This window comes from Erythrolamprus reginae, chromosome 11 (genome assembly GCF_031021105.1).
Source record: "Erythrolamprus reginae isolate rEryReg1 chromosome 11, rEryReg1.hap1, whole genome shotgun sequence".
Lineage (NCBI taxonomy): Eukaryota > Metazoa > Chordata > Lepidosauria > Squamata > Dipsadidae > Erythrolamprus > Erythrolamprus reginae.
Genome location: NC_091960.1, coordinates 3445001 through 3459190, shown reverse-complemented (window position 1 = coordinate 3459190; position 14190 = coordinate 3445001). Strand labels below are relative to the sequence as shown.

Here is a 14190-nt window from a genome sequence, read left to right as displayed (position 1 = left end):
GTTGAATCTCCACCGTTGTCGGATGTCGAATTAGTAGTAGCAGGATTAATATTATTAGTAGTTACTGCTCGTTGGTTTATATGGATTTGTATTGATGGGTTTTTTTCCCCTCTAAATTTGTTTATTTTTATTTCTTTCCATTTATGACCCGCCGCCTCCAGTGGACTCGGGGCGGTGAGGCAAAAGGATGAACTTCGAAATATAAAATTTGAAATATAAAATATAAATACTAATCTAACAAATAATAAAATCCCCTACAAACCGTGGCGCTCCCAAAAAATTAAGAAATGCCCAGGGAGGTTTCCTTAAAAAACCACCAACCATTTACTCTTCAAATAAACCAAAATTCCGCCCTAGCAAGCAGAGTCCCCACTATAAACCAGTTTTAAACCAAGTTCTTGGATCGATTTAACGCGTCATTCATGTGTCAGCTGCTAGTTTATATAGTCCTGTACATACATATTGTGTGTGTGTGATTTTTTCTTAACTCTTTTAATTGTTTATTTTAAATTGTCTTGAATTGTTTTCAGTGGTTTTGTATTGCATTTTACATGTATTTAGCTGTGAGACGCCTAGAGTCCTTCGGGAGTTGGGTGGCATGTATGTATGTATGTATGTATGTTCGTATGTATGTGTGGATGCATGCATACATACATGCATACATACATACATACTAGATGGATGGATGGATGGAAGGGTGGGATGAAGGAAGGAAGGAAGGAAGGAAAAGGAAGGAAGGAAGGAAGGAAGGAAGGAGAAGGAAGGAAGGAGAAGGAAGGAAGGAAGGAATAAAAATAAATAAATAAAACAAACTATAAACCAACCCCCAAAATACTGTTTATTTAGAGAAATCACAATCAATATCTAAAGGCTATATGTATACACTCAACCTGAACAACAATACTATTATAAATAACTAAAACCGAGGGGCTATTTACACCCACCATACAAATTGAAATTATGTTTATTATATTATATTATATTATATTATATTATATTATATTATATTATATTATATTATATTATATTATATTATATGATATGTGATCGAAAGGTCACCTAGATAGTCGATATAACACTTCTCCCCCTTCCCTTCTAATCTTCTCTCCTTTTAATTTCTCCCTTTGTTTTCTCTATTCTTGAACTTATCTTTATTTTATTTTCTCTTTAATGCATGCCCTTGTTATATTGTGTATTTTATGTTGTTTTTTTTAATTTATGTATTCATTAAAGATTATTTTATGAAATAAATAAAATAAGATAAAATAAAATAATACATTATTATTATCTATTAGGCTTGTATGTCCGGAGATGAGCAGGCAGTTGGCAATCCAAAGGGAGGGGCCCCCTCCCTCCGGCCGCACATCTTGGGGGGGGGAAACAGGTTGGGGAAGGCATTTCACAACCTGCTCCCCCCCCGTCTTTATATTCCCCCCCCCAGTGGAAACAGAGACCTCTGCCTCGGTTGGCTCAGAGTCAGATTCTTAAACCCCAAATCTGGGTTTGTCCATCCTGGTCTGAGTTTTTAAAATGTAACTTACTTGCTTACTTACTTCAACCACAACAACACAAGAGCACACAACAGATTTAAACTTAATATGAACCGCTCCAAACTTGACTGTAAAAAATATGACTTCAGTAACCGAGTTGTCGAAGCGTGGAACTCATTACCGGACTCCATAGTGTCATCCCCAAACCCCCAACACTTTACCCTTAGATTATCCACGGTTGACCTCTCCAGATTCCTCAGAGGTCAGTAAGGGGCGAGTACAAGTGCACTAGAGGGCCTTCCGTCCCCTGTCCTATTGCTCTCCTATATCTCCTATACCTTTCTTCTATTCCTATATCTCTTCTTCTATTCTTTCATTGATATGTTCTATTCCTATATCTTCTCTTCTTTCTTAGATATATTTTACTATGAGTATCTCCTCTATAACCTTCATCCTGTATTTTACTATGTGTATATTGATATATACCCACTAAAACCCTCATTGTGTATTGGACAAAATAAATAAATAAAATAAAATAAATAAATAAATAGTTAGTTATTATATTTTACTTATTTCCCCCCCCCCCAATGCTGGACACCCCCAAATCGCAAGGCAGGCTGGGAATTGTAGGAAGGGGGGTGATAAACAGACAGCATGGGTCAGTCCCAGCTTGCAATTTGGGGAGGGGGCTCCCCAAATTTACGAGCCCAGGGCCAGAATGAAGGCCACCTCTGCATCTTGGAAACCTTGTAAGTGGGCTTAACCTTCCTGGCCACCGCCCCCCCCCCAGCACCACTGCTCCAGCCTGCCTGCCTGCCCCCACTGCCCCCCCCCTCAATTATTTCTCTTCCTCCTCCTTTGCTCCTGGCTTCACCTTCGCAAGGTCTCGTCGGCCCATCTGTCTCTGCAGGATCAAGGGAGATTATCATCCAATCTGCCTCTCTGCTTCCCTGCTTTAAAACCTGCTGACAGGTTGGCAGATTAATTTTTTTTTCTGGAAACAACCCCCCCTGCCCCCCCCCACGTCCATCTTCCTCCCTCCCTCCCCCCTTTTTCTTCCAATAGGGCAGGTCAGCCAGCAACAAGCCAGACTTAGTTCTCCTCCTCCTCTTCCTCCTCCTTCCCACCTTCCTCCTTTCCCTCCCTTCCTCCTCCTCCTTTTTCCCCTTCCTCCTTCTCCCCCTCCCCTTCCCCCCTCCCTTCCTCCTCCTCCTTTTTCCCCTTCCTCCTTCTCCCCCTCCCCTTCCCCCCTCCCTTCTCCTCCGCTTTTCCCCTCCCGCCTCCTACAAGAATAAATGATAAAACAATATAAAACCAGGTTACAGTGTTGGTAATAATATAAAAACACCTTAGCTCTTATCAATTCAATCAGACCATACCATATGTTGTAAGTCTTACATTACATGTATGTTGTAAGCCGCCCCGAGTCTTCTGAGAGTCGAAAGAAAGAAAGAAAGAAAGACAGGGGGAGGGAAGGATGAAAAGAGAGAGAGAGAGGAAGAAAGGAAGGAAGGAAGGAAAGAGAGAGAGAGAGAGAGAAAGAAAGAAAGAAAGAAAGAAAGAAAGACCGGGAGGGAAGGAAGGAAAGAGAGAGAGAGGAAGAAAGAAAGAAAGGAAGGAAGGAAGGAAGGAAAGAGAGAGGAAGAAAGAAAGAAAGGAAAGAGAGAGAGAAAGAGAAAGAAAGACAGGGGGAGGGAAGGAAAGAAAGAGAGAGAGAAAGAAAGGAAGGAAGGAAAGAGAGAAAGAGAAAGAAAGAGAGAGAGAGAGAGAAAGAAAGAAAGTCCTAATCAAATCTTACTTAAGCCAGAGGTTGAAGATGTCAGTTCCCCCTTTCCTCCTCCACCACCTCCCCCTCCTCCCCACTTTCTTCCTCCCCCCCTCCCCTCTGCATCCTTGGAGGGCAAGATGCCTCTGAGCATACATAGATTGCCCTCAAATTACTTTAAATGCCCTAAAGGCAGGCTATTGTGAAGCATGGCCTTGGCTGGATGTTTAAAAAGAAAACTTCAGGGTATGATATGCAGTGTTGTCCATATGGAAGAAATGGATACTGCAATGAATTAGAAATATCAACATTTACACTATACGTCTATGAAATTTGGTGGCCTGATCTTCAGTTGTAAGGAAGATGGGAGCAAGGATTCCTAAGATTGTGTTTGTATGTTAGGTTAGGATTTTGTGTATATATATATTAAAAAATACTTTGTTGTGTACAAAGTTGAATGTGCACAACAGCATGTGAATTGATTGTCAATCAGTGTTGCCTCCTAAGTGACAGTTCGATTTCATAGAAGTTTGATTCACTTGGAGTTATATTATTATTATTTATTAGATTATTTATTGGATTTGCTTGGAGTTATATTGTGTTGTTTAAGTGTTCCCTTTATTTTTTTCTGAGCAGTATATTTTTCCCTTGCTGACTTTTTAAGGCCGGACAGAGTTGGCAAAGGGCTACCCACCCAACGGCAACTGGACCGGAGCTCCATCAAAGCCATCACCATGGATTTATTAACGCAAAACCATCATCCAGGTCCAGGGACCATCGGTCCGTGTTCTCCTAACCCCGGCTGATCCTTTTAATGCTAAACCCTGTTCTCTTTAATTAAAAAAAGGTTACCCCAGGGGACGGTGTGCTGGTCAGCAGATGTCACTGCCCTCTACCCCCACCCCAAAAAAGGAGAACCAATTTGCCATCCTTAGCAGCTCCTCTAATCCCCACTAATTCAGTTACCAATCTGGAGGTCGGTTAAGAGGATTGGGGGCATTTGTTAAATTAGATAAATAAAAATAACAAATGTCACTCGGTCCCGAAGGCTCGGGATGGGGAGGGCAGGCGCTGCTTCTTGGAGGGGAGGGCCTCGGTGCAGGAAAGTTCAGGAAAACAGGTTACCAGTTTCCGTCCCTCTTGGGAGAAATTGAGTCCGTTGCTTCTTCGTCCTTGTTTTTAGCAGAATTCCCTGTTGCTTTCAGTTAAGGGTCAACTCCTCTGGAATTGAGAGGTGGGTCTGCAAGAGGGGCAGCCAAAAGGGGCAGGGGTGGGTGCGAAAATGACAAAAGTCATCATTTGTGCAGGTTCTATTCTTCTTCCTTTTGGGGTGGCTTGGCTTTCCAAGAGTTTTAATGTTTTGTATAATGTTTCATATGTTTTAATTGTTGTTGTGGGCTGCCCTGAACAGCTTGGGAGATGGGTGGCATATCAACTAACTAACCAACCAAACAACTAAGGCAAGTAGGCAGGCAAGGAAGGAAGGAAGGAAGGAAGGACAGAAGGAAGAAAGGAAGAAAGAAAGAGAGAGAGAAAGAAAGCGAAAGGAAGGAAGGAAGGAAGGAAGAGAAAAAAAGGAGGGAAGAAAGGAAGAAAGGAAGAAAGAAAAAGAAAGAAAGAAGGAAGGAAAGAAAGAGGAAGGAAGGAAGAAAAGAAAGAAAAAGAAAGAAGGAAAGAAAGGAAATTAAGACAGATGAAAGAAAGGAAGGAAGGAAGAAAGAAAAAGGAAGGAAGGAAAGACAGAAGGAAGAAAAGAAAGAGAAAGAAAGAAAAAGGAAGGAAGGAAAGACGGAAGGAAGAAAAGAAAAAGAGAAAGAAAGAAAGAAAGAAAGAAAGAGGAAGGGAGGGAGGGACAGAGGGAAGCTCCTGATTTTGAAAGAAGACTGCAGAAGGAATTAAGACCTCTTTCTCTGTGCTCTTGAAAGAAATGTTCAAGGTCAACTTCCTTCTCCATCATTTCCAAAGTCATGGGGTTCAAACTTCGCCCCATTTAAGACTTGTGGCCAATGTAGGGCTGGCTGAGAAATTGACAACCTGCCCATACCTGAATTTATTGCAATTTCCTGTCCTAGTCCTGCAGTTTATTAAGATTTAAACTCGCTTGCAAAACCTCTTTGCAGACGAGAGCGATGCGAAGTCCAGGCGGTCGTAGATGGACAACCGCTATCGGGTACCAGAATCTCTAGGCCGAACCTTTTAGGCACCGAGTGGTCAAAGTGTGCGCACACCCAAACTGCAAGGCGTGGGCGCATGTTATGTGGACCCATGCGCTTTCACCCCGCTGTTGCAAAGGTTGTTAAGTTACAAGGTTTGGTTGTAAGTCGCTTTTTTACCCCAGCATCGTTGTGAATTTGAACAGTCACTAAACGAATAGCCGTAAGTCGGAAACACCTGTCGAGTTATCTGGCCACTGCGGAAGCAATTATTTTGACCACAACACACCACCCAGACACAAAAGCCACCCTTGCTTTTAATAAATTTCAATGTGTGGTTTTTAAAAACTTTTTAATATATTTTTTTTTAAATCCACCAACAATTTGATGTAACTGCACAGGGAACAGCTTGCCACAGACTAAGACAATAATAAATAGAAATCCATCCACAAAAGTAATTTGCATTAAATGTTTCTCGTCTACAGCAAAAGAACAGTTGTTTCTTTTGTTTAAAAAAATGACTAATATAACTAGGCTAAAAAAAAAATATCTAATACCAAGCATTTATTTTAAATTTGAAAAGTCCAGTCCTTAAATGCATTGGAGAGAAGTAAAAATAATAATTATTATATATATATATTAAACACTTATTACTGTTTTTACCTGTACAGTTTAATAAAATACAGCTTTGATAAATGAAGCCATAGAAAATGTTAGATTTCTGCATTTGTTTTTATTTCCAGCCTACTGTCACCTCTTTTTAACCCAATGTTAAAAAATTGACTAGCAAAAGAGGTTTCATTGCCATTTAAAATTCTAAAGGATTAACATAGTGACCCTAAAATACAAGAACCTTCCCTCCAGTTTAAGCATGAAAGGAAAATGATTGCGGGGAACTATTGTATAAAGTGTGGATTCCTATTTTAATCAGCACTGGATTCAGAATGGTTAGCAAAAAACATTTTGCCTGCAGATGAAAGCAACAGTTTTAAAAGATGGTTTGACAAGTTGACAATTGGCTATCTCTTCCACCCAATTTATTTTTTTAAAAAGGGGATGTGTTGTTTATTTTACGTTTTTGGAATTCTGGATCAGGTGGTATTTGGTTTTTTTTTTCTTTCTACAAAATCTGGACAGGGGGAAAAAGCCATCATTGCTACTTAAAAAGACCGTTGATGCTTATAATTATATCTCCTTCCACCAACTTTTTTTTAAAGGGTGCCCGTGAAGTCTTATTATTTTTCAAAATTCCGTTAGAACTTTTTTTATGTTGTGTTTTTTTTTTTTAAATCAAAAATTGGAAAGAGAGGAAAAAAGTTATCGAAGTGTTGTCCTACTTAAAAAAGACATTTTGAGAAATGGACAAGTTCTCTCCTTTTTTTCCAGGGCAGCCTTGCGGTCTTATTTTTATATTATATATATATATCTCTTAAATAGATAAAACATTTTTTTTTTTTTACAAAAAGAGGGGTGGGGGGAAAATCAGTGGGTTTTCTGAAGGAACAGCCAATGTTGCTGGGTTCGTAAAAAGCGGAGAGGTTCTGCATTGATTCAAAAAACTTCACGCTGCAAATCAAACCACATCATTTTAATCCCCCCGCCCCGGCAACCCTGCCAAAAACGTTAAAAATTCCCTGCAAATACACGGACAAAACACTTTTAAAAGTTGGCCTTTGATATTTCACAGGGTCATATTTTGCACCGGGTAGGGCGAAAAATGGAGGTGAATTCAATCTTTGTGCACTAGCTGATATCTTATCCAGACCGACGGATAATATCTTGGTCATCTCCTCCTGGTTTTAGCCTCTCCAACTAAACCTATTGCTTTTTTAAAAATGTGTTTGTGGGGGAAAGGAAGTAGTTGGGAAGATAGGAAAGCCACAAAGGGATTGCTGGAATATTCGTAACAGGTTTCCGAGAACGAATTAGGTGGATTTGATCCTGGAGGGTGGATTTCGCTCCTCTGTAAATGGAGACGCTTGATTAAAAGGTAATTTTAATTCCCCTGGCTCAAGGTAAGCTTCTTAGTTTCTCGGTGTAGTTGTTTGCACAAAAGAAGAAACAAAAGCCAAGGCAGGGATCCCCAAACTTGGCCACTTTAAGACTGGTGGACTTCAACTCCCAGAATTCTCCAGCTGGAGAATTCTGGGAGTTGAGGTCCACGTGTCTTGAAGTGGCCATGTTTGAAGACCTCTGGTTAAGAGAAGGAGGCTAGGAGGACCACCTCATTGTGGAGCAAAGCACTTGCAGATAAGACTTGGGGAAGGAGACTATGTTGGCTACGACGGGACGTAGCCATGGCTTTCGGGCCAAGCTGGAGGGATCCTGTAGCAGGCCTTTAGAGACTTCTCCATAGATTGACCTAGATGGGCTGTCGGAAAGAACTTTGTGGGTTGGAGAGACATTTGGACAAGGATTCCTGGAGGACAACTAAGCAGGGTTTCCCAACGGGCTCCCGTGTAAGGTTCTACGATGTGCTAATAAAACCTGGGAAAAACAAAATCCTACCCCTCCAAAGAATGGAAGAAAATGCCAAAAGGTTGGTCAACTCAAAAGGTTGGTCAACTCAGACGAGGATGAAAAGATAGGAGGTTCTGCCTCCGGTCCAAACAACATCTATGAGCCGTTGACTCCCACAAAATGGATTTCTTCTTGTTGGGTGTTGGCTGCCATGATGGGTGTGTTGGACACCTGCCCCCTTAGCAGTGGGGAAAGACCATGCTCAGATGCATCAGAATCTTCTGGAGACTAAATTATGGAAGTTCCTGGCTGGTCTTCGCAGTGGTGGTTGACTTTCCAACGAGTGGTGTTCGGTCCTGTTGGAAATTCAGTCCTGTTGGACCCTGCCCAGCCTGGTCTTCGCTTATTCCAGAAGTCCAAACATTGGTTGAACTGCGCTGGGATGCTGAAGGGTGAAGAAGAGCCCCAGGTCTTGATGGAAAGGTTATGTCCCCACGCCTCCGACTTGACCTGTGTCAAGAGGTTGGCCATCGAAAAAGACAGGGCAGGGGGGAAATGTGAAGGACGAGAAGACCGCTCGATACAGACACAGAAGATTCCAGTTCGAGAGCGGGAGAGAAGAACGGCTGACCCTCCGAGACACGCTCCCTTCTCGGTGGGTCTCCTGGGCCCGCCCTTCTCTACAAGACCTGGAACTTCCAAGAACTTTGATCTTTGTAATCCAAGCAATCGGCGGCATTGAAGTTGAGCTTCCAGGAGGCGGTGGGGTCTTTGTAGTCCAGGCAATCCACCGAGCTGAAGCCCATGCCGGCGCCGCTGTAGCCCTGGCCGGAGAGGGTGGCTGGGGACTGGCTCAGGTGGCTGCCCATGGTTGGGGTGGCCAAGGGGCTCAGGGCCGCGCCAGACGCGGAGAGTTGAGGGTGCATGGGAGACAGGTAGGAGCTGCAGTCAAGGCTACTGAAGTAGGAAGTGGAGCCAGCGTAGGTCTGGCTGTAGCCTGGCGCCTGGGTGTAGGTCATTGGGAAGGCCGCCGACCTCTGCATGCAGGGTGTGGTGGAAGAGGCCAGCGGGTCTGGGAGCGGTGAGATGGACGCTGGGCTCCAGATGGAGACGGTGGCACTGGCGCTCGAGCTGGGCGCCACCGAAGTGCCGGCGGGCAGAGGGCTGTACTGCCCATTGGCGCTGGTTTCGGAACTGGTCTCGGGGGCCGGAGAGCTTTTTTTCTTAGCCGGCCGGGCTTTGGCCTGTCCGCTGCTCTGTTGTTGCTGCTGGCGACATTTGGCCCGGCGGTTTTTGAACCATACCTGGAAGAAAAGAGAGCAAAAGTGTGCAGGGCAGAAGAGGACTCCGGTGGAACTGAAAGAAATGAGGGTCACGTTTCCCTCTGGGCGGAGGAGGCATTTAAAGGCAACACACAGGGAGACTGAAGGCTGGAAGTGTCACTTGTCATTCGGAGTCTTTGGAGAGGGGCGGGATATAAATAAATAAATAAATAATAAAAATAATAGTAGCAGTAGTAGTACAGTAGTACTAGTAATAATAATAATAATAATAATAATAATAAATTTGTTTGTCCCTTCTTATTTTAATTCAAAGCAGTGAATGTAATCAACATGTCTTCCTCCACCTATTGTCCCCAGAATAAAAATCCTGTGGGAAAGGTTAGGCTGAGAGACAGGGGCTACATCTCACAGTCACCTGGTGATTGGCCCAAAGTCACCCAGTCATCTTTTATGGCTAAGGCGGGACTAGAACTCACCATCTCCTAGCAACTGGCCGAAAGGTTTGTACCTAAGGCGAAACTAGAACTCACAGTCACCTCAAAGTCACACAGCCTGATTTTATGCCTTAAGGCAGGACTAGAACTCACAGTTGCCCAGTGATTGGCCCAAAGTCATCCAGTCATCTTTCATGCCTAAGGCAGGACTAGAACTCACATTTCTATTTATCTACTATCTATTATCTAACTGTCATCTCTCTCTCTCTATCTATCAACCATCAATCAATCATCTATCTATGTATCTGTCTGTCTGTCTGTCTTTCTGTCTGTCTGTCTGTCTGTCTATCTATCTAGCTCTCTCTATCTCTCTATCTCTCTCTCTAATATCTATATCTATCTATCATCTATTATCTATTATTTATATATCTATCATCTATCTATGTATCATCTATCTATCCATTTACTATCTATTATCTATCTGTTATCTATCTATCTATCTATCTATCTATCTATCTACCTACCTACCTACCTACCTACCTACTATCTATTATGTATCTATTATCTATCTATCAATCAATCAATCATCTATCAATCATTTATCTATTATGTTTTCTTAATTTGTTTCAAGTATTGGATTTGTACTGTTTCTTGTTGTGAGCTGCTCCGAGTCCTCGGAGAGGGGTGGCATACAAATCTAATAAATAATAATAATAATAATAATAATAATAATAATAATAATAACAACAACAACAACAACAACAACATCTATCCATCCATCCATCCATCCATCCATCCATCCATCCATCCATCCATCCATCCATCCATCCATCCCTGTTCCGTAAATGAACCATTTATGTTTCTACACGGCCTCAGTTTAATGCTACACTAAAGGATGGTGTTAGTTTTAATTTCCTATGGATCTTTTCCCCCATCTCGTCTACGGTGGACAATTCTTGAGCGGTGCCATCCGTGCCCTTGGCGATACAGCATTTTTCTTACCGATTAAAGCACAACGCTAACAAAACACAAGCCGAGGCTTTGCAGAGGGCTCACCTGGACTCTGGATTCAGGCAGGTTGATCTTCAGGGCCACCTCTTCACGCATGAAGATGTCCGGATAGCGAGTCTTGGCAAACAGGGCCTCCAGGATATCGAGCTGGGCCCGGGTGAAGGTGGTGCGCTCGCGCCTCTGCTTCCGTGGAGTTGCTGCAGGGAAAATGGGGCCAAGTTGGAGAAGGCCAAACAAATGCACATTCTACCATAAAAACTATATAAAGTATAGGGGTATTATGTTAAATAACTATAAAAATATAAGGTGGCTATTGTTGAAATTAAGTACAGTGGTACCTCCACTTACGGACTTCATTTGTTCCGTGACATGGTTCTTAAGTAGAAACGTTTGTAAGAAGAAGCAATTTTTCCCATAGGAATCAACGCAAAAGCAAATAATGTGTGCGATTGGGGAAACCACAGGGAGGGTGGAGGCCCTGTTTCCTCCCAGGAGATTCCTAGAGAGGCCCCACGGAGGCTTCTCCCCACCTTTTCCGGCCGTTTCCTCCCAGGAGATTTCTAGAGAGGCCCCAAAGAGGCTTCTCCCTGCCTTTTCCGGCCCTGTTTCCTCCCAGGAGATTCCTAGGGAGGCCCCAAGGAGGTCAAAAGTAGCTGCCATTTTTTAGTTTTTAATGGTCTGCTGTATTTCTCCACTTTGGTACACTTCAACTCCCAGAATTCCCAAAGTAGAGTATTCTGGGATTGAAGTCCACCCAATTCCCCAGAGGCCAGGTGGGAATAAAAAATGATTGAAGATCATTAAAGATGATTAATAAAGAGCAAAAGAAAAAAAAGATTTTTAAGGACTCCCAGGGCTGCAGATAGGCTAAAATTTCTGCACAATAATTTAAAATTAAGAAAGCAACAGGGTTGAAGTAGGACTTTTACCATTACCTTCTAAATATCAGATCTATGCACCATGAATATTAATGTCTATGTCTATAGTCATTATATTAATGACTACATCAGAAGAGCTATCAATAATCAATAAAAAGTGGCTGGGTTTGCTCACTGAATGTAAAATATCAAGCGTTTTGTTTTCTGCTGATGTTTGCTTGTATAATGTTTGTCTTCGATTTACGAAAGCAGAGAGGGATTTTAAAACTAAAGTTAATGGCTTCACTTCAACCTGTAGTTCCAACTGCTAAATTTTATTGGAGGTTCCAGGTACATGTACCGAATTCCTCAGAGGAAGTGTGGGGGAAAGATTATTAAATGAATATTTGATTTGCAGAACGGTAAACGCAATAATAAAAGCGAATTGCACAATGGAATCAAGAAAGAATGTGGAGACCAAATCATTTTAAATAGCATTAATAGTTTTTTAAAAAATAATTTAGCTAAAACAGTCTCAAAATCTTGTTTCCTTCTTCCTCACTGATTATTATGTATTATTTTACTTTAATGTTTCCTTTAAGTTGCAATTGGTACATTAAAAACATATATTAGATTATTGCTTATTTAAGGTTAGCTCTCTCACCCTTTCCAAATACAGTACACATTTATATATATGGAGGCAGTGGCAAATTTTGAATAATGGTTTTAAAATCCAGATTTGAGGAAATCACACTTTTAACATGGTCCTGAACTGTAAAAAGCAAACCAAAAAACACAAAAAAGCAAAAAGCAAGAAAAAAAATCCCACCAGTTCCTTTTTTTCCCCTAGACAGAAAAAACAACTAGGTTTGTTTTATTCCAGCAAATACATTTTATGTCCCTATTTTTCTATACTACATTGTGTTACATTCTGGTTTACAAACTTTGCATCCTGTAATGTTTGTTTTCTATGTTACAAACTGCTCCATATATTATCATTCCCACCCTCCAGATAGAAATAGGTGTTTTTATGACTAAAGAACTGAGAACCTTTTATGAACAAATAATTTATTATTTTTGGCCGGGAAATTCGGGGAGTTGAAGTCTGCATCTTAAAGTTGTTCCAACTTGGGAGGGGAAAAACTCTGATTTTATTTGCTTATTACTTTAAATCTTGCCTTTCAATTTTCTCCCCTTTGCCTAACTTTTAATTCCTCACAAGACTTTCCAGGTGAGAATCATTCCTTGCCTCCCATTTATAATAAGTGGGAGGGGTAGTTTTAGCGGAGCTATAATTTTTCTCCCCAAATCCACAGAAAAAGAAATAAACTACCATAAAACACATTACTGGAAACTCTAGTACGTTTTTGAAAGATAGCAGACTGAGAACAGCTATTTTTATTCTAGACATTTTCCAGACAAGGAATAAAACTCCTCTGCATAATTTTTATTTGCAAAAGAACACCCCCAATCTTCTAAATTACAGAAATTTGGAGGTTGATTGCTTTTTTTTATAGAAAGCAAAGTTTATCATTTAATCTTCCTTTGACTGGAGAAATGGGGTTTTTAGCCTTTTAAAAGTGATTATTTCTCCACGCAAAATATTTTTGATTTATTTAATATGAAATAAGCCTGTGCAGGAAGTTTGAAGGAAGGGATTGTCTTTGAAAAATTAGAGGATTTCTTTCCTTTTCTAATCGCATTCATGGTCCACAACATGATAATTGAAACATAGAAACATAGAAGATTGATGGCAGAAAAAAGACGTCATAGTGGATCTAGTCTGCCCTTATAATATTTTCTGCATTTTATCTTAGGATGGCTATATAAGGTTCAGGAGGGAAGTGTTTTTAATAGGAAAGTGAACCGAAGAACAAGGGGACCCAATCTGAGGTCAGAGGGGGGGGAGATCAGAAGCAACATGAGAAAATATTATTTTACTGAAAGAGTAATAGATGCTTGGAACAAACTTCCAGCAACCGTGGTTGGTAAATCCACAGTCACTGAATTTAAACATGCCTGGGATAAACATAGATCCACCCTAAGATAAAATACAGGAAATAGTATAAGGGCAGACTAGATGGACCAGGAGGTCTTTTTTCTGCTGTCAATCTATGTTTCTATATGTTTGTCCCAGGCATGTTTAAATTCAATTCCTGTGGATTCAACCAACCACGTCTGTTGGAAGTTTGTTCCAAGCATCTACTATTCTTTCAGTCAAATAATCTTTTCTTACGTTGCTTCTGATCTTTGCCCCCAACTAACCACAATAATCCATGCAAACGCTGAAAGACCAAAATAAGAAGAGAGGGAAAAATTTTTACTTACTGGGGTATCCCACGGCTGAATGCAATAAATCCATTCCAGGTCCAGCCAAAGTTAGCCCGTTGACGGCATAATGAGGTTGCTTAATGTAGGACATCATGCTCAGGGAAATGGTGTCTCCGCTTCTCCTCTTTGGCCTTGGAGTCCAGGTGGTGCTTCCTTGCTGGCCTTCAGTGAAGACAACCTTTGAGCTTATCCAGGCCACTCAGCATCTAAGGGCAGCTGCTGGGAGGGAGGGAAGGGAAAAAAGACCCACAGGAAATTGGTGGTCTCCACCCCAGGGAGGGTGGGGGCAGAGGTGGAGGACAGCCTGGCCAATGGAGAAGCCAAGAGACCTTTCTCCAATGGTCTTCCAAAAATGGTGGGAAGGCTTGGAGGAGATCAGGAGGTCTTCCGGCTTTGCTCCCAGCCA

The 14190-nt window shown here is 41.6% G+C and overlaps 1 protein-coding gene across 1 annotated transcript in view; it reads right to left on the bottom strand.

Annotated features, from left to right (window-relative positions):
• Positions 1-5743: 5743 nt before the first annotated feature.
• The window catches only part of CRX (cone-rod homeobox), an 18134-nt gene continuing 9687 nt past the window's right edge, over positions 5744-14190 (bottom strand). Inside the window, exons 2-4 of the mRNA XM_070764725.1 lie at positions 13782-14000; positions 10642-10793; positions 5744-9172 (exon numbers count right to left, since the gene is read on the bottom strand). Of these exons, the coding sequence (XP_070620826.1) occupies positions 8549-9172; positions 10642-10793; positions 13782-13878 (873 nt within the window). The 5' untranslated portion in view covers positions 13879-14000 and the 3' untranslated portion in view covers positions 5744-8548. The remainder of the gene's footprint in view (positions 9173-10641; positions 10794-13781; positions 14001-14190) is intronic.